The sequence below is a fragment of the Pieris rapae genome, chromosome 12 (assembly GCF_905147795.1).
Source record: "Pieris rapae chromosome 12, ilPieRapa1.1, whole genome shotgun sequence".
NCBI lineage: Eukaryota > Metazoa > Arthropoda > Insecta > Lepidoptera > Pieridae > Pieris > Pieris rapae.
The window spans coordinates 6,783,225-6,803,555 of record NC_059520.1 but is presented as its reverse complement, the minus strand read 5'-3'; the positions used below and the strand labels follow the sequence as shown (position 1 = coordinate 6,803,555).

The 20,331-nt window shown below is 31.3% G+C and overlaps 1 protein-coding gene across 7 annotated transcripts in view; it reads right to left on the bottom strand.

Annotated features, from left to right (window-relative positions):
• The window catches only part of LOC111002370 (whirlin), a 59,250-nt gene that overhangs the window by 5,606 nt on the left and 33,313 nt on the right, over positions 1-20,331 (bottom strand). For 5 of the 7 annotated variants that reach the window (XM_045630431.1, XM_045630432.1, XM_045630437.1 and 2 more), the window contains 3 exons: positions 16,941-17,042; positions 980-985; positions 633-713 (listed from right to left, as the gene is read on the bottom strand). In XM_045630431.1, coding sequence (XP_045486387.1) covers positions 633-713; positions 980-985; positions 16,941-17,042 — 189 coding nt within the window. The remainder of the gene's footprint in view (positions 1-632; positions 714-979; positions 986-16,940; positions 17,043-20,331) is intronic. The other 2 variants (XM_045630435.1, XM_045630436.1) reach the window with 2 other exon arrangements.

Here is a 20,331-nt window from a genome sequence, read left to right as displayed (position 1 = left end):
TTGGCAGAAACGGAGAAGATTATTAGTGCTTCAATTACAATGTAAATGATCCAGAAGTTTGAGAAGCTGAAAGTGAGATGTGAACTGGAGGCATTAATCATGCTTTTCGATCACTCGGTGGCGTGGTACTAAACGTATTTTACAATTTACAGTGTCGTATTGTTTCATGAAGGATCGTTATAACCAATTAACATTTAGAGCCGATTTTGGAAATGAAAGTTGCGACATAAATTAATTCAACATAAATAGAGAGCATGTCGAAAATAATTAACCAAATAACGAACTCATTTCGGCTCATGCAATCGTTAACGAAATCATCGCGATGGTCACAAGAATACCGGTGGCTACAGAATTACCTCTATCATCATGCATTAAATCATTCACGTCTACTGACTAACGACAATTTACAAATGATAACCGCAGTGAAAACAAAAGTGCAACACTACTCATAAGAAAACGAAACGTCAAAATGTGCAACAATAACGGAAGTGAAAATAAAAATATATTTCTAACATCAAGCAATTTCCGATTTCGAAGCGAGAATTTTGAAAAAGGTTTTTATCGTGCAAAAGTAATTGTCAATGTGCTAAGACAGTTCGCTGATTTCGTCGGTGGAAGGCCGGGCCACTTACTAGAGGTCGTCCCCAGTACCATGACTTAACTTTCTGCGTCCAGCCACCGAGTGATGAGCGCAGACCTTCGAGGTAGCCGCGCTGAAACATCACACTCACTCAGCGCCTGACACTTTAACAGCGCTGAACGCTAACTACTCGACATCGTTATAATCACAATTCACTAAAACCGATATTGCTAAAACTAATGACTAGTAAAGCGACGGTAGCATGTGCAAAAACAAGTCAAAATTACGTCTTCCTAAATGAGAAGAGCGCACTTTAATGAGTACTTTCTAGCTAGCTCATTAACCTTTAAAAAACGTGTATGAAACTTCAATTCAATTGCATTAATTAATTATACGTACCTGGTCCTATATTGTTACACGATGCATGGAATAAAAGGAATTTATCAGTATGTATATACGAAAAGAACTAACCAACTATAGTGAAAAACTGTGTCTTCCCCTCGGGGAATAGGCTCGTATACCTAGATATTATATAATTTACGTTTAATATTAGGTATGCAAGTAGCAAGTGAGGTGTCACGAAATAAATACGCTATTGTGTTTTATGTTAACTTTCTAACAATTGTAGTTGTCGTAGTTGCAACATTGCGAATGCGGTTTGACATTGTTTTTCTATTGTTTTCCAGTTCGAACAATACGTATTGGATTTATAAGTATATAGATAAGTTTTATAAGATATTAGAGTCATTAAATCTTATTAAAATGATATGAAAGCTTTATCATATTCGTAATCACAACAGAGATGGAACGCCCCTGACACACTTTGTAGCTCAAATATTGTTTATAGATGCGAAACTGATTCATAAAGAAAGCCGATCGACGTGGAGAATATAACCTATGATATGTTCATGTGCATCTGTCATCGTATATTGAAATTATCGCGTATACTGGCGCGGTATGTTCACCGGCATGACGAGATTGTTATTTCTTATAATATCTTTTATCTAGGTTTTGTATCTGGGGACGGCCTCGACATGGTGCGTCTTGTTAGCGTTCTATAAACAATGAGATTGTATCGAATTCAAACGACACGCGCTTACCCGAGTATTAAAGAACTCTTAAGGGCGTTCAAACAGTTTCTAAATATTATTTTCAAAAGGCATACATATTCTGTTTTATAAATTTTTATACAATTATTTTCGCTTGTGTTTTATGAAGCAATCTTTGTTGCCAAATTAAACATTTCTATCAGCATAATATAGCATGCCTTATTACAAAGTTTTAAATAAAATTAAATGCCGTAATAAGTTTTTTATTAAGAGCATTGTTGGCCTAGTGGCTTCAGCGTGCGACTCTCATGCCTGAGGTCGTAGGTTCGATCCCGGGCTGTGCACCAATGGACTTTCTTTCTATGTGCGCATTTAACATTTGCTCGAACGGTTAAGGAAAACATCGTGAGGAAACAGTCGTGTCAGTGCCAATTAGATTTAAAAATGATCATGAACCAGATTCAGAAATCTGAGGCCAGAACCTAAAAGGTTGTAGCGCCACTGATATGTTTTAATAAGTTTTTTCTTAGATATCAGGTTTTAATAAAGCAGAGGCAGGTGAGATTAATAATAAGTGTTTCATAAAACCACACACTTCAATGTAATGTCCTCGTAATACGAGATGGTAACGCGATCTGAAGAAAATGTTGTGTTGGATATTTGTATTACTTATAGGATATGCCTACCTAATGGCTTATCCATTTTAATCTGTTATCCAATCTCTTTCAGTTTTATTGGTTATAAAATATGAAACTCGCAACTAAAGTTTATATAAATTCTTGTACCTTATGAAATGCCCATTACAGAGTAGGCAGGACATGGAAGGTTAATCACATATGTACCTTGAGGCAAATTTAAAATATCAAATCGTTTGACATTACTTATTGACATTAAAAACATTTGACATTGCAGTTGATGTAAAATTTCGCCAAACATTTGATTTATTTTTTACCGTCATAGCCAAAAGATATTTACCGCTATAAGATAAAAGATATAAGATTCAAATAGCGTTATTTTCTCACAATGCGCAGTCAATTATAAGTAATATTACGAATCTACTAGCTACTTTAATATTTTATCTGTGGTCCAAATCAGACCCCGTTAGTTCCATTATGTATTTGAATTAAACTGTGTTTAAAACGGATCTTAAAAAACAGTAGTTTTTTTTCGTGTCTATTAATAAATAATAAATTGCTAATCGCGTTTTGTAGTGTCAAGTTTTAAAACTTTATACCTTTTTTTTTAAACGAAACTGTAAATATCGTTTTATATGTATAGCGGTATTACTCCACAAGTTCTACAATTTATGGATATATCAATATATACTTTCTCAAATTACGGCATTTGTTCTGATATAAGCAGACTTATGTTTTATAAAAACCAAAGGATGTGTGGTTCAAGAAACTATATAGCCTTAAAGTTTCCGGTCTATCCAGTTTCGGCAGATGTTTTGGCCGTGAGAACTAACGGACTTGATAAAAACAATGTACTTTATTATATCAAACGCATAATACCTTGATCTTATTACTTAAAAAAATCTTTTTCTCTTCAAAAGAACAGAAAAAGATTTGTGCAAAAGCAAAACATATTTATAAAATGTCTATGACAAAATGAGTTTGAAATACATTTAAAAGTGCCTTAGTTTCTTCTATTTTGTAGTGTCAAAATTGTTTTTTGTGGTTCGTTGGATACCTTTCTACCTTAATAGTAACTTGTTGTTAATTTAATTTAAAACTGTCTCTAATGTCCCACGTATCGAAATCTAAATAAAATCAATCTAATATAAATATATGTAATATACATATATTTATATATACATACCTTGCCTAAAGGGTCTCAAGTTATTGTTTTTTGTTATATTAATTTACTGGCGGACCCGGCAGACGTTGTTCTACATGACATTTCAAGTGATTAGGATATTAAACAAAGTATGAAAATACCGACTGCAGCGGCTGCAAATGCCGGGCTGAATTGTGAATGTAAACCATCCAGGGCTCAACCCAGTCGTATACAAAAACGATATTCAAATTGGTCCACCCGTTTAAGAGGATTTCTTTGATATACAAACATACAGTAGACTTATATGTTAGCTATCATATCTTTTAAGTTAGATAAACTGCACACGGTGTGCAAATTTGATTGAAATCGGCTCAGAAGTTTAGACGTCCATAGCGGACAAACAACTTGACACGAACTTTATATATAGTAAGATGTTAGCTGTAGATAACGATCTAATATTATCTTCGTATATTTTTACTTTTATACGGTGTAACTGTTTCATAAGATCTTTATCTCCATTGAATGAAAAAACCCGGTTGCAACCTTATTGAATTTAGCAAATTTTTTCTTTTATACTAACGCCGCTTAGATCATAGAATATCAGTGTCAAAACTAGCTTCATTGAACTAGTATCCAGTTTCAGCAATGGTGGCTATTGCTTATATAACGACTGCTTTCACAGTTTGAATTATTCATCGTACGATCGTATTTGCGGAGATTTTGATACATTACTCTTTCTGACTGGTTAGCTTATTGTCGATTCAGCCTTGAAACTACAACCGAACAAAAACAAAAGTTTTTTTGTACATCTTGTAACATGATTGCATTGAAACTTTCTGTTCAAAATCTAGCTATGAATGTAGATAGAAGGCTAAATTTCAATAAAAATAAATTAAACTAAATTTTATAAATTATAACATACATATACCATATCAAAATCGAACTCAAGAGACAAGAGGCGAATGCATTTGCTAAGAACTATGAGCCATCAGCCAACAGTAACCAGTCTTGCGGTGAACGTTACCAGATGTGCACGTATTTTATATTTCCATACAATCAAGTTGTTTACAAATAGAAACCAGTGTTTCTCGTAAGGATAGCCGTGACAGGTGAGCAAATCTTATATCGAGGTTAATGATTCAACCATTGTCGTATTTAAAAGTATTATTATTTTAAACACAGTAAGGTTAGATTACTTGATATGATTTAGTTCAGAAAATTGGTATACAAAGCATCGTTAATGTTTTTAATTAAATATGACAGTGTATTAAGAAGATGGAGGTATCAATGAAACTTTGTTTCTTTGTTCAAAATAAAAACCTACTAAGTGACTTTTCTCGATCTTTGTAAAAACTCTAATGACGACTTTATACAGAACAAAATAAGTTTTTTACGTGACCTTAAATATTGTAATTTAAGAAAAATAATGAAGTTTAATATGTCTAATATTCAACCGTTAACAATAACAAAATAAGTTTTTTACGTGACCTTTAATAGTGTAAATTAAGAAAAATAATAAAGTTTAATATGCCTTATTTTCGACCGTGAACCTTCATTACTTATAATACATACTGTATTTTATTATATTTAAAAATAACGGCCTGCTGAAGGGCTTTTAGAAAGTTTTAATTTGATGACGAAATGAGATAAGCGGCCTTATAAAGAACAAATAAAGACACTTTACACTCCCGATTAACCTTAATGCCACATTGTTACGCAGGCCTATTATAGAACAAATCGTATATGGCGATATATTTAATTTATATAGTGTTATATCACGACTAAGGTGCAAAAAGCTTTACGTAAGAAAGCCAGTATCTGATAAGTCTGTAATTATCGCTTTTATTATTAGTAGTTTGGCCAGTGACTTGATTCTTCCTATTTTGCTAAATTTTAAATGAAAATAGAATTCTATAGACGGAAATTTAGTTTAGTACAGTTCAATCGATGCCAAAATATGTGTATCGGACCCTTGTCTGATAACGCTCAACATTAAATGTTGTTTATTTTATCAAGAAATACACGCAAATATCAGACATCAATCATATTCAAAGAATTGGATTATACCAGCTATTCGCTGAATACATATTAATAACATTTAAATTTCGATAATTTTTCAGTTACATTATAATCTTACCTTATTCAAGATACGGATGATACTATCTGATGATATTAAATATGTTTAGATAAGACGAGTAGTTTATCTTTCTGTTAATTTCCAGGAAAAAAAATGAATTTGTAACGAATAAACTAAAATTCTCCGAACCATTTTATCCTCATTAGAATGTTACGTTATCCCTGTATGGCTTAGTTAAAAATATTCATAAATTAAATGGAACAGGTCGCTTGTATAAGATGCAAAGTGAGATTGATCTCACATAAATGATGAAAGGCACGAATGCCGTTGTCCCGCTATCTAGCCAAACATCCCGCCGTTAACCGCTTTATTAAACATCATAATGGACCGCACACGATCTCATTAGCATTTTCTTGTTATTATAATTTATACTTAGTGCGGACATTGAAGGCTGGTAACAACAAGCTGGCTCTCAATGGAATTTAAAGTTTCTCAATACGTACTAAGTAAAATCGATTTATAATTAACATTATAGAGGAGATTTTAAAGAAAAATTCATGAATATTTTGTTACCTTTCACATGAATGAATTAATAATACTAAAAACATCAATTGTTTGGGTTGGTAGGTGATTGTAACGGAAGAAGGATCACTGCATCATCAGCTGAATCGGGGTTTTAATCAGTGTCAACTCTATGTAACATCCTTCGATTTAACGCCAAACCCTCTCTCGAATTTGGTTGGTTTAGCTTGTTTTCTATACAATGACACACTCTATATACCATTACACCCAACCTCAATAACGACAATTAAATAATAAACTGTGTATGGTATTTTGTCGCTTTATTGTCCTAGCCCGTAATGAATATCGGCATCATACGTACCGAACTGTCTAAAAAATACGTTCTTTTGTTTACAAATTGGGATTGCTTGAACGTGCCTTATCACGAAGATGCCTCAATATGGCATGAATAAAAAAATAAAACATTATTTCTGGTGCAGCAAAAAACGTCAGGCGAAAATAACAGAATATACGCAATAGTGTTCAAATAAGAATAGTTTTTTATGTAATTACTAACACTAGTATGAAATATACTTTTTCTGCTTTCCATTTAACGACAACTATTTGTTTTGCTGGTTTTTTTTCGCTTTACAAATATTTCTGGTATTATTATTATATCTTATATGTTTTTTTTTAAACAGTTATGTTTACCTAAATAGTCATATATTTGAGATAAAGCAGATTGTAACATATACTATAGATATATGTAACAATGTATGGTGTGGAAAACTTGAATAAATAAATAAAAAAGGCTAAAATATTATTTAATCTCGTTAATTGCGTAACTTGGCCTTATAAAATGAATTTTATGTTTCCTTTTGAGATTATATTTTTCACTTGGTTTGCATATTGCAAAACTCGAATTACATAACATAGATAATATGCGTTTTGAGGATGAACTCAGCGTGAATAAGAATTATTATTTTATAATTAATATAGATCAGTTTAATTAAGTGTCTTGAATATCAGGGTTTAAATTAATAACGCTTAGCGTAATTTGAAATTTCATTCACAAAAAAGAAAGCACCTTCACACACATATTTTGTAATGTATAATAATTACTAAATGTACTATAATACTAAATTAATTAAAAAAATATCAGGTTTGATTTAAAGCAGCTCCTTAATTTAGTGTAAGATAAAAGTTTAATTAATTAGTATGCCCTAATTGTTAAACAAATACCTACTTTGGCTCTTTTAAATATACATTCCTACATCGTAATTAGAAAAATACAAATAAATATTTAATTTACAATTTCAATTTTTAAATCAACTTTTGTCACATATTTAGAAATGATTATGAGTTTATGTCACCAATAAAAATTATTTGAAGCAGTTTTCTGTACATGTTGTAGGAGAAAGAAAACAATTGATAGCTTCGCCATGTTGACAGTCTTGTAATAAGGCTATTTACAAGACGATTTGTAGAAAGCTCCAGTACATGGTACAAGTGGAGCATGTTCATTATCACATAACGGACCTGAATTATGCCCACTTGTCACGATTCTGTTTATCTTCGTATTCGTAAGTGCAATATCGGTGCAAATGGATATTAAGCGACATATCTTACAGTTAGATTTGAAACCGATTTTTAAATTTGTCTTTTTTATATCTATAAATATAAGAGGATCTTTTTAATCCTTGTCTATGTAATTGTTATTATTGAGGTAATTTAATCATTGTCATTAAAGTTATTGAAGCATTTAGTGCACAAAAAAGGTTTGTATAATATAATTTTTAATACGGTTTCTAAATATCCGGTTTTCGCACTACGTAAGTTATATTATTTTTAAATTTATGATATACATTTGATTAATGTATACATTACTATTTACATGCAGCAGACTTCTATGAGAACGGACTACCTTATCAGCTTCATAATTGTTAATAAGCTACTTAGAATACTTGCAAATTATTAAAGGGGCATTGTTGCTTCGTAATAAAGTATTTTTAACATTGTCTTAAATAACTACTCAATAGATTTGTTCTTGCTTTGACCTATCCTCAATGGATTACTATTGAACTTAAAACCATTTGTAGTTTATTATTCTTGAAATCTACAAGAAGTTTACGAAGTGTACAAAGTTTTGGCTAAGTAGAACTACGATCCAAACTTGTAACGTAACTTCGCACGGCTTGGCAGTGTACCTACTTATTAAAACTTACTAACGCTATAAATCTCTTGGCTCCGTTTTCATATGTTTGAATAAGAACTTTTATTAAATCATTTTTATTGAATAAATTTATAGAGAGTGCGCGTTTGTTACGAAGATTTGTTTGACTTCTATGAGCTACTGTATTGCATCTGTTGTGGCATCGTTTGATTAAAACTAAAATAAACTCCTAACTTTATTTCAGTATAAAAAAATGTATTAATATTACATTGCTTGTGATGCTATTACAATGAGATAAATGATTGTTTACTCACAATATTGTATACGGGTTTTCATACTTATGTTAGGGTTAAACATACTCCCGAATAGTAAAGTATTTATTCGGCAATTCAAAGACCGATCATGACGTCACGATAAAACCTGCCTGTCTGTTTATCTCTCGACACTGTGACCCCGGAAAACCATAGTCCTGAGAAAGCACCGAATCATTATTGCAGTCGTGCAACCAACTCAGATAACTGTTGCAGATTTGGCTGACCCATTTGTGATAGCAAATCTATCGTGTCTCTTAAAGTCATGCCGCGGAATTTATTTCACGAAAAAATAGGCGAAGTGCACTATGGAGAGTGTTCTAAAGAAATGTTTGGGCTGATCCCTGCTTCCTGCACGAACCGAAATAATCATCCACCTAGATGGCTGAGAGTATTCCACGGTACGCTTCTGTAGGCGTGGAATCGGCTTCCAGTGGAAGTCATCTCTGGGAGAAACGGCCTCCAAATTAAAAAAAAAACTTCTACTTATTAAAGGGTGTAACGTACCCGCTAACATGGGTATGCATGGGCTTCATGCCTCGTGATATGACTGTTCTGTGGGCTCATTTGCCTATCATACATATTATTGTAATAAGAAATAATATTTCACGAAAATATTGTTAAGTTGCGTCAATCTCGGGAACTACTGGTTGGAATAAAACAATATTTTTATGTTCACATAACGTTGTTGAATCCGTAGCTCGTCAACTACAAACACAAGTCTACAAGCTGTAAAATAGGAAACATAGCGATTATCAAACATAATTATCCAACCATGCTCTCAAAAAGTTTGATAAATTGGTCAAAGAAACTTTTAGATCGTACCCTAATAAACTTTATAGATATAAAAAAGCCTATAACATCGTGAAAGGAACTGTGAAAACAGCTCGTTATGCTTCCTTTGACAAAGGAACAACAAAAACACGTGAAAGTATATGTATAAGTTTAATTGGACGTTATTTACGATGTCACGTACGTAGTAGTAGGTAGTCACGATGATTATGTGACCTTAATGTACGATATAAAGAGTATATAGTTTTTATGTGATACAAAGTAGGACTCAAGAAATGTAATATTAGTTTTTTGTTTTATTATAATTCCTTGTTTTAATTATATTTTATCTTCGTTTTAAAAAGATGCTGGTTAGAACAACTAAAATGTTGAATGCATTTATTATCAAGTTACTTTACTATGCTTCCTATTTTCATTTGAATAATTAAAAAAATGCTTTATTAAAACACGATGTATTTTTTTCACAATTTTCAATTTGTGTACAAGTATAAACTTTATTATTATTATATTCAATACTTAAAAAACGTTTAGGTTTGTAAGACCACAATTTATTATGCGATACTGTAATAGAGTTAAATAATGTTGATAACAAGTGGGACCGACGCCAGGCATAACTTATTATTCACATAAAATACAGATCACAACGATAGGAGAAAGTATTGGTCGATAATATCTACGCAGAATATTTAATATTCATTAATTAGAAACGCCTTAGCATCCGCTTTTAAAAATACTAGTAGAACTATGTTAGAACATAGAAATGGCGATAACATGTATCTAAACTAGCATTTAGGTATCGTACGTATTATGATCTAACATAGGAATCTCATCCAAAAATTCCAGCTATGCTTCGCTTTATTAAGCTGTAGCTCATATTAAAAGGAACATCCCACCTTGCTGAAGTACCAGCTTGATGGATTTTCAAATAAGTTTCTTGAAAATAGAACGCGAGCAGTCTGTCTAAATATTTATTTATAGTTTATAGTGTTCCTTTTTTAAATTGTTTTCATGACTATGGAATAGGGTTCTTTATTCAAATTCAGACCACAGAGATCAAAACTACTATTATAATATATTATGTTAAATTTACTAGATTATCATTAATCATTCTTGTTGAAATTATCTGATCATTGTCTGTTCATTGTAAACGTCAGAGTATTGCGCACACGACCAAGCTGACTCATGTAGCTTTGGTTATTATACCGGTATCGGTCAACGTCTGTAATTACTATGACTCAATATATATTTTTATATTATTTATCCATTGTAAGAAAACATATTTAACCTTCAACTCCTTTAAAATTAAAACTTACAATAAAATTAATCTTTCTATTTAATATAAAAAATAAAAGTTTAATCTAATATTTCTTTTAAGTTGGTTAGAGCTATGTTTTTGTAGGTTTCCGCAGTTGAGGCAGTTTACGAGACTCCAATAATTGGCCTAGAATAACGTCGTGTTAATGTTGAAGAATATTTTTTCTTTGTGTTTGCCTTTTTAGGATATATTAAATGGATTAATTTCTGTATGATATATAATAATAAACTACTTGCGTTTATACTTTATAAATCAGAATTAAAACTTCCTTCAACTAAGAGACAAAATTGCAACAAGTATCTTTTAATTTCTATGTTGTACAGCGAAGCGTAACTATGGCGGATAAACAAAAGAAAATCAATATTCATCAGCTTTATTTATATACACCAATAACGACCTGACCCTTAGGAAGGCTCTTATTGGACATTCATCCAATTAGGGTCAGAGACCGCCACAGATGTCAATTAATAAGACTTGTACAACGCAAATAGCTTCGAAAGTGTCTCGCTTTCACAAAATGTTTGACTCTCTCAGTTGGAATATCCTGTATTTAAGTATACACTATGACTCAACAAATGCAATTAAATATGAATTTATGGTGGGAAAAATAAATGTCTGATATTGACAACTAAAAACACTACCTCTGCTAGTCTGTATTTGATATTTAATCTAGTCACACATTACTAAAAATAGTTATAAATAATCAAATTATGACTTTAATACATACAAAAATATTTTTATAATCTCTTAGTTATTTTAAAAATCACACAGAGTGTCATAGCTTAGTTAACTGATTACATCGTTTCAAAATGACATGCCAATACATAAAACAGTCTCCATTAGGGCGTTAAACGTGTAATTTAACTTGGCGAAGATTATCTGTATTATCTTGTACAAGCGACGTGTTAAGTAACCGGATTCCCACAGGATATAGCAATTAAAATGTGAAATCTATAGAAACTGTTTCCGTTCAGACGCAATAACTATAGTTCTACAAAATCAAAAGTATGATTACACGACGAAACTTTGTTAATACTTCTTTTTCATAATCTAAGGCCATTCGTTATACTTCTATAATTTTGGTTCTTTATACTTATTTTTATATAATTCTTTATTTATATACAAATATAGAAAGAAAGGGTTTTAGAAAGGGTTCTTCCCAGTAACAGAAAAGCTAGGAATATCCTAAGAATAAACACGGTTACATTCACCTTTGAACAATTCTGTACAAGCAACGAATAATAATTAATCGATAATTTAAGACAAAAGTGGGCCTTGAGCATACAACTTTCGAAATTTTTGTAGTCTTCAATTTGGTCAGTTATTTTTTCTAATTGGCTGTTTTGGTACCTTAAGAATCCTTTTTTAATTAAATTGGCCTTGATAACTTTCTTCACACTGTAAGGGATGTATAAAATATAGAATAGTAAAAACAGTTGAAGGAGTTCGGTATTCGTATTGCTTTTGGTGACTTTTGGTGTGGGATCCAAAAACTAAACCAGAAACGGATGTGGTATAATTATTGTCGAGACCGCTGCTATAAACTAATAATAATAATAATCTAACCCTATTTCGGTCTATAATTCATAGACACGATTCTATGAATTATTAATTATCAACACCTACGAAGGTGATCAGTCTGTAGTACTAGATCAGTTTGACACGTCGATGATTTTGGATTTGAGATATGCCGGATTCCTTAGATGCGCACACAAACATAAAGTCCCTTAATAAATATAGTGGGGTCGAACCTACGACCTCAGGGTCCTAGGCTTATACTGCATAAACTGATATAGTAATATATCCCTGAATATTTATTTATTGTAAGTTAACACTACCTTATTTTTAAAATAAAGAATATTTTCAAATAATTTGTATTTAGAACCATGTTAGAACCATTTAGAACTATGTATGGAAATCGTATAGAAATCCTTCTGCTAAGTAATTTTTGAAGGCATATCATATATATGACACGAAATTGTTACATTAAATTATTTTATTTATAAAGGTTTCAACTGCCAAATTATGGGGCTTAATTAATTCTGATTTATAAACGTACATATCGCAAATTACTGTCACCATTTTCACAGTGCTTAAAGTTTCAAACATTTAGCAAATAAGTACCGGGTATAATTATTGCATAATAATAATTACCATAACAACGAGCGACAATTTTGATGTTAATTGTAATTGTGACTTGTCTCGTATTTATGAAAACAATCCGGAAAGCGAGACCTCATTTTGTACCGAGCTATTCGCTCGCCTTGATTACTGGCCGCAATCTCACCCCTATTATTTTATTTACAATGAAGTACGAATTATACTAAAGTACATTGTGGAATAAACAGAGTAGAACAAAAAGCTGATCCATATTTCGACTCCTGAAATATCATCTACAACGAAAACTATAGGTAAAATTATTACTGTTTTTGTAAAAGTTTGTGTGTGAGTATGTATACTATTATTGTCCATGCTTCTAAGAAGTTTTTGGTTTACCAAATTGTCTTCTTTTGAATTTTAAAATATTAGGTATAATTATCTACGTAACGTTTACTAGGTCAACGTACTTATACAATTTCTTTGTTGATCATCTTGATATTCAGGAACATATCTGTGTCTCTGTCACTGATTTATAAATTGCAATACGCGGATACAAATGGACGTACTACTAACATACAAACACAGTTATTATGATCATTATCATATAATCTTCATGAATTGCAGGATTAAATTGCTTTGTTTACCTTCGTCTCTGGTATTATTTTTTGCTTTTTACTTGACGTTTACACTTTGTCTTCTTGGTACTTAAATTGCTGTTCAAGAATTTTTGTTTTAAAAAGAAATTTTAACACACATATATACACTATAATCTATAAATAATTGATTCAAAAATAATACTATGTAACCGTTTAATTACTGACAATAATGAAAGAAAAAAAACTGCTGTTAAACAGTCAGTTAACTATAGGCTTAGTCGAAATCCATCCGTGATTTTTGAAAGCGTTGAAATATATCGTTTAGACACACTTTCGCTGGTGAAAGTCAATCGTGTATTGTAGATTATTGTTTTATCGTGTAGGCGCATTGGGGTCTATTAAAATGATTATTGATATGCATAATTGAAATGTTAAGTGATTGTCTTTTGTTTGCGCGTTGCGTAAGTTTTCGTTGCAAATGTTCTTATCACATTCAATTTACTTTCATTTGGTCATAATAGATATAACTGGAGCATGGCGTATCAAATTTTTTCAAGTGCAGTCAATTCAATTAAATATTGGGATTATAAATCGCACGTTTCAATGTAAATTATTTAAAACTTTCCAATTTTATCATTAATTGTTGACCAAATGTTTCCTATTTTTTGTACAATCAAAAATGCGAGTGTTTATACAAGTTTTATCGATGTGTAAAGTCGTGGGCACTATATAGGTATGTACGTAGGTTGAGTGATCTGTACTACCAAAAAGTATTTGAGCACACAAGTATAATAATACTCAAGTAATAATAGCAACGTTAAAGACGTTACGTCGAGAATTTTAAACGAGTATTTGATATAGGACGTAACAGCATTCGTAACTTGGTCATAAAATTCATATGCAAAGCTGTAAATTGAATTGAGTAATAATTGTATGTTTTATTTATGTTTATTTACAAGTTTCGAATTAGTGTTTCGGACATGTTCATTATGACGGACTAATGCTTAGGGTTCTTCAAGAAGAGAGATACCTACTCTTAAAAAACTGGCTACACACAACACACTCGCGATTCCTCTGGCATTGAGTGTCCATGGGCGGTGGTATCACTTAACTTCAGATTAGCCTCCTGTCCGATGACTTTCTTATATCTCTCTCTGTAACGTTTCATAATTCATACGATTGAGGTTAAATGCTTTGCCCATAAGTATACTTAAATCAAAAGACTACGATGAAGTAAGTGGTGATGTAATATGTTAGAATTTGCAATGCTTCGTTAATTATTTTTTATATTACTATATAAGTTCGTTAGTATTATGTATAACTATTTAAATATACAAAGAAATAATCAATGGAATGCCTGACTACTCTTATCTAAGAGTCATGAATGGTTTGTTTAATATTTAAAGTTTAACAAAATTATTTTACTTATTGTTCGTCGTTCCTTATAATTGCTGCCTCTTTGTAGTCTGTATTTTCTAACATTATTTTTGTTACCATTTACGATGTTTAGAGACACATTTAATCAAAAAATATAATTTATAAATAATCTTAATATACAGTAAATCTTCTGTACAATTGTTATTGAACTGTTCTTAAATGGCTGTATTTTTTAGAAAATGGTGTTGCTGAAGTAGATTTGAAATACAATTACATGACGAAGACTTTTTTATTTGAGCGTAGTAGTACAGACACCTTGTCTGTACTTCGCTAGTATTCATACAAAAACTGAGTTACATAGCATAGGATTTTTAAACAATGATTTCCAAAAATCCTAAAACATAATATTTTGTCGAGAAAAATACTTATTTAATCATTATTATTTACAGATCTATTCAAAATGGAGAGTTGGCTTGGTGATGTAAAACGTGTGAAGATACCTAGACCAAAGTTCAGCAGCAAATACCCAGCGGAACCACCTAAAGATTACTTGGATGACTCAGACTTAAGTGGTAAAAGGCATGCGAACAAAGACATAGCAAAGGCGACCGAGGAACTGCGGCGGTCGTTACAGGAGAAACTATGACAGCTTTTGTTTCAACTATTTTATCGCATAAAACGTGGGAAAACTGTATCTGTAATCAATATAAATACCTAAACGGTTTTACACAATATAATATATAAAACTGTTCCCGGATTTTATCCTTGCATTATTAGTTTATCAGTAAAAAACACGATTTTATCATTCAATACAGATATCCGATTCCATTAAATATATTTAAGATTTTCAAGTAATTATAGTATACCCGCTTCAGTAGGCAATGAATAAAATCTACGATCCTAACAATAGGATGAAGTACTATTTACGTATATATAGTAAGGAGAAATAACTCATTATTGTTACAATGTTTTTAATTTTATTGCCCTAACCGCCTGTACCGAGTAACATTTGTGTAATTCCTTCGACTGCATGGCAGAAAGCGTGAGAAATATGTTTCTTTTACGGATGATAATTGCGTATAAAATCTTTAAGATTCCATACAATATAAATGTGGTTTCGCTACTCCAGAGGTTACGGGGAGTGAGAATGTAAACAAAAGACGAAACGCGTTTTATGACAAGACTAGAACTTAGAAGTTGACAAATAACAAACAATTGAGAACGCGTCATGTTTATTCTCACGTTCTTTACTTAAATTTTAAAATGTTTCCGTTTTGAAAATCGAACGATTGAAGCTTGACAAATGTTTGGTAAAATTGACAGTAAGTATTTAGGACATCATGTTCATGTATGGTGATGAGTAGTTTATAGGTTTTCATTTTGTAAATAAACCATAGATCGTATTTACGTACGTAGTTTAGACTGAACTTAGTTTTAATATTTTAATGTAAGCAAAATTCAATAAATACTTTTCTTAAATGATTTGTTTTCTTCTTCACAAATGCGCACAATTTTGTAAAAAAGAATCAACGTTTTAAAAGAGTATTTCGTGATTACCGACGAACCTTTAACCCAGAAAAACATAACATGATAATGCAGAATCATATCTGGATGTAGTCACCAATAAAACATGCTTAGAAGTGTGGAGTACCAAATAAAGGTATAGCGAGGCTCTTGTAATTTTGATAATATATTAAACAAGTAAGTATATAAATGCCTTATACGTAAATCAGATATCAGTGACTGTAACTTAAAAGTAGAAGGCTGAACTCCACTCACTTATGTGATATCTAGATTGCCTTGCTGCTTAAAATTAGGCTAAACAGCAGGTAAGTACTTAATTATATTATTATTTATAGGTTTGCCATGTTTTTGAAGTAAGCATTAGTCAAATGATTTAAAAGTTAAAAATTTTTTTGTTTAAGTAAATATAGTCAAAATATATATAGATAAAATATAGTCCATCGGTATTCATATTTTATTTATCAATAACTACTATTAAGCGCGGCATTGATTTAAAAGTTAAAACCAAATGCAAATGCAACTGACTTACGTGCTGTAGTGTTTCGAAACAATGGTATTATGGTATTGGGTTACGTTTTACATAGTATGAAAAAAATAGAAAATCTATATTATTAATTTGTTCATCCATAAGTACTATTTAGGACGGTTAATTAAATACCTGTTACGGTTGCTATCTTCACATTCGTGCTGCGGCGTTTCGAAGCAATCGTAGTCCGCTATAGGCAAACCTATATAAATGTATTTTAAAGAATATAGTTATACTCACAGCATCATCATAGTGTTGTGTGTGTAGCGCCGTGGTGCTACCTTCTCTTGAGTTACATGGTGACGAGTGTCGCCTCGAATGCCGCCCTTCCTCCTCGTACTCCTGAAGGATAGAATTCATTAACAAACAATCGATATATGAAATAAATTAAAATTAATACGACAGTTCATGCAAAGCACATCGCAAGCAGGAAACATAAAAAAGCAAGGAAACCTACAAGGTCCTTAGACAAAAACCTTTTTCGTGCGACAATTGTTTTTTTTTTCAGAAGGTTATTTGTCTTAGGAACGTGTCGTGTAGAGGGAGTGGAACGGTCATGTAATACAAACAGACTGCTAGCCCAGTGAAAATTGATTTTTTCAGTCTATTTTTGCACAACCAATATTGCCTGCGGCCGACATCAGTTCATCAGACAGTTATAGCATTTTCAACTCTGCGACAATATTAACCTTCATAATATGTTTACCAAATATTTTTTTTTCTCTTTATCTTATGTAAATATTTATTTTAAAACTATATTTTTATGGTTTTATTTATCGCGCACAATAATAGTTGTATTAAGGCTAATTTGTTGTGATTATCTGAAAGTATAGTATAAGTAGATCACAATAAATAGTCAACTAAGTTTCATAGAAGAAGTTTAAAGAAATTAAAAAATTAAAGCGCCTGACGGAAAAAGATTGTACCAGGGTACGAATCATCATATCGATTAAATATAAGCTTGATTAAGAAAAAGTTAATCCGTGTTTTAGGGTAAAACGTATTTATTCTACCTTAAATAACTCGATGAAATCCTTAGGGATTTATTTAATAGAAGTTTTATCTTCATTGGGTATTTCCTTATTTTGTTTAAGCATGGTGAGGATTTATATGGCGTAGTTTTGCTCTTTCGCGAATTTTGTAAACGTTTTTGACATTCATAAGCATGCCTTAAGTCGCATCTAAACTGAATAAATAAATTTTGATTGATTGATTGATATTAGATAAAGCATAAAATGCGTCGCGTACAAATGCACAAATATTGTCAGTATAAAGAGTATACATTAAAATAATAAATTATACAATTTTAAAAATCAGCATGATAAGGAATCGCGCTATACTTAATTTATACTTGACATGATAAATTCAGTGAATTGTATAACATATTCAACTCGTAGTATATTGGCTTTCGTCCAAGACAGTTTTGCTGACGCGTTCACTTATAAGTATCATTATTTTGAAAAGCATCGCGTTATCTATACTCAACTCTGAATTTCAGCTAGATAAGACATGCATTGGACTACGATTCTATTCTTCTTAATTTAAAAAGTTTTATTATCTGTTTGTAAGTTTACCCAGAAACGGAGATTGTGATAAAATTTAAAATAGGAATGGTAAATTTTCTAGTTTAAAAACAATAAGTTTCGTTTATATATCCTTTAGGTCGGACATCATTTCCTGAATCAGTTTTTAAACGTATGATTTCATTAGCGGCTATTTCTCAACTGTTTTAAGTCTTGCCTCATGTAATTGTATGGTATCATGGCCTACGTGACAGAGTCTAAGTTATAAAAACTTAATATTACGAATCGAGTCGGGACAGAACAGTTTCTGTGTACCAGTGTAAAAAATAAACATGTAGTTTCGTAATTAGTTAAAGTTGACATTTATATCTCAACTTTTCAATGAGTCATTGAAATTTTAATTTAATTCGCTCATTTCAGTATTTAAACGCGCAATACAACCTAGTTTCTGTAAAAAATAGAAACATTCCGCAAATAGCGTCACGAAAGGGTATAAAAGACACTCGACCCTATTCGACTTGGCTACTTTTTTACATTCAAACTTGTATGGAAAATTATTAGGGTTCGCGCGCGAGGGACACCGATCATTGTAAGCTTCGGGATTAACCAAAAATGCTATAGGTACTTTTTCGTACGCTGCCTCTACTATTAGGTAATTCGGGTTAAAATGCCTTTTTTGAAACATCAACAGGCCCATCTGAACGTGTGTGAGTGAGAATATATATAATATAATCGATATGTCCGTTTTCAATATTTGAAACAGCTGTAAAATTTTACAAGTATCTGTGGAAACAATTAAACTTCATTTGTAATCTAATAAATTAGAAAATATACTTCCTATATAGTGTAAGCTACGAGTGGCTCTATTTGTCTCCAAAGAGCCTTATGTTCGAAATTCAAATCACAGTTCAGTCTTTTGCGCGGGAAATTCGAGAACTGCCTTCAATTTCCTATTGTCGTTGCCCTCTTCAAATGATTCGTCTGAATGAAATGTTTCGTTACGTTGAATCGTTTAAATCTTTTAAAATAGTCGTAAATATTTTTAGCGGTTCGTAAATTATATTTATATGTATACAAAAAAGTTGCTACTTCACTGTATTTCACTCACAAACCACATACATTTAAAACATATTTTACTAAAAACGTTTTGGTAAAAATAGTATGGTTTGGTAGAGATTAGTAAAGAATCTGACATATATTAAAAATGTACTTCGTTTGTTTCGCTTTCCTGTAAACTTTACTCGTACTTACGGGTACGTGGTATTTTTCATATAATTCTCGTGGAACGGTATTAGTAACCGAATTCCTCTGAAAAAGCTTGAAAATTTTTGTCAAAGGTCATAGAATAGATTGTAAACTATTTTTATATGGACTTCTAAAACTGAATTTTTTGACATTTTTCAATTCATTCATATTATAACTTTGCACTTAAATTATAATAATAACATTTAACACCCAATTTTCACCCTTCAACGATTGGCCCTTGTTGTAATAGGGATATTAGTACTGTAATAATATGTATATGGTAAAACAAGGTTTTCCGTTCGGCTACTACTTTTATATAATTTTTAGGAACTCAAAACGTTAGTTCGTTTTTTATTCCATAGCAACTTTAAACTAAACGTAACACGCATGTCATGTCGCTTCATACTATAAATAAAATGTAATTCAACATGACACACCTATTAAAAAGTCTAACTACTGTTTAACATTGTATAGTTTTAACAAGTTATTAATTAATTAATTAAATTATTACCTTGTTGCGTCGATATTTAGGTATATACTACGGTTATTAGCGTTATATATATATATATTAGCGGATATAGCATTTGTATCTCCACCTGTGTAAAAGTATCCAATGTTTTATGTACACTAATATTATAAAGAGTTTAGTTTTGCATATTTCTTACGAATAAATTTTAAAACAATATTCTAAACGAAAAAAATCTTCGACATTTTCCCGTCATTTCTTATATCTGAACAACGATACATGCTACATTTCCAAAATATTTTATAAATTGTCCAGTCGTGAGAAGCCAAAGATTACTAAATAATAATAAATTGAAGCATTAGTAAGTCGAAGTAGGTTTACGTAAACAGCCAACGAA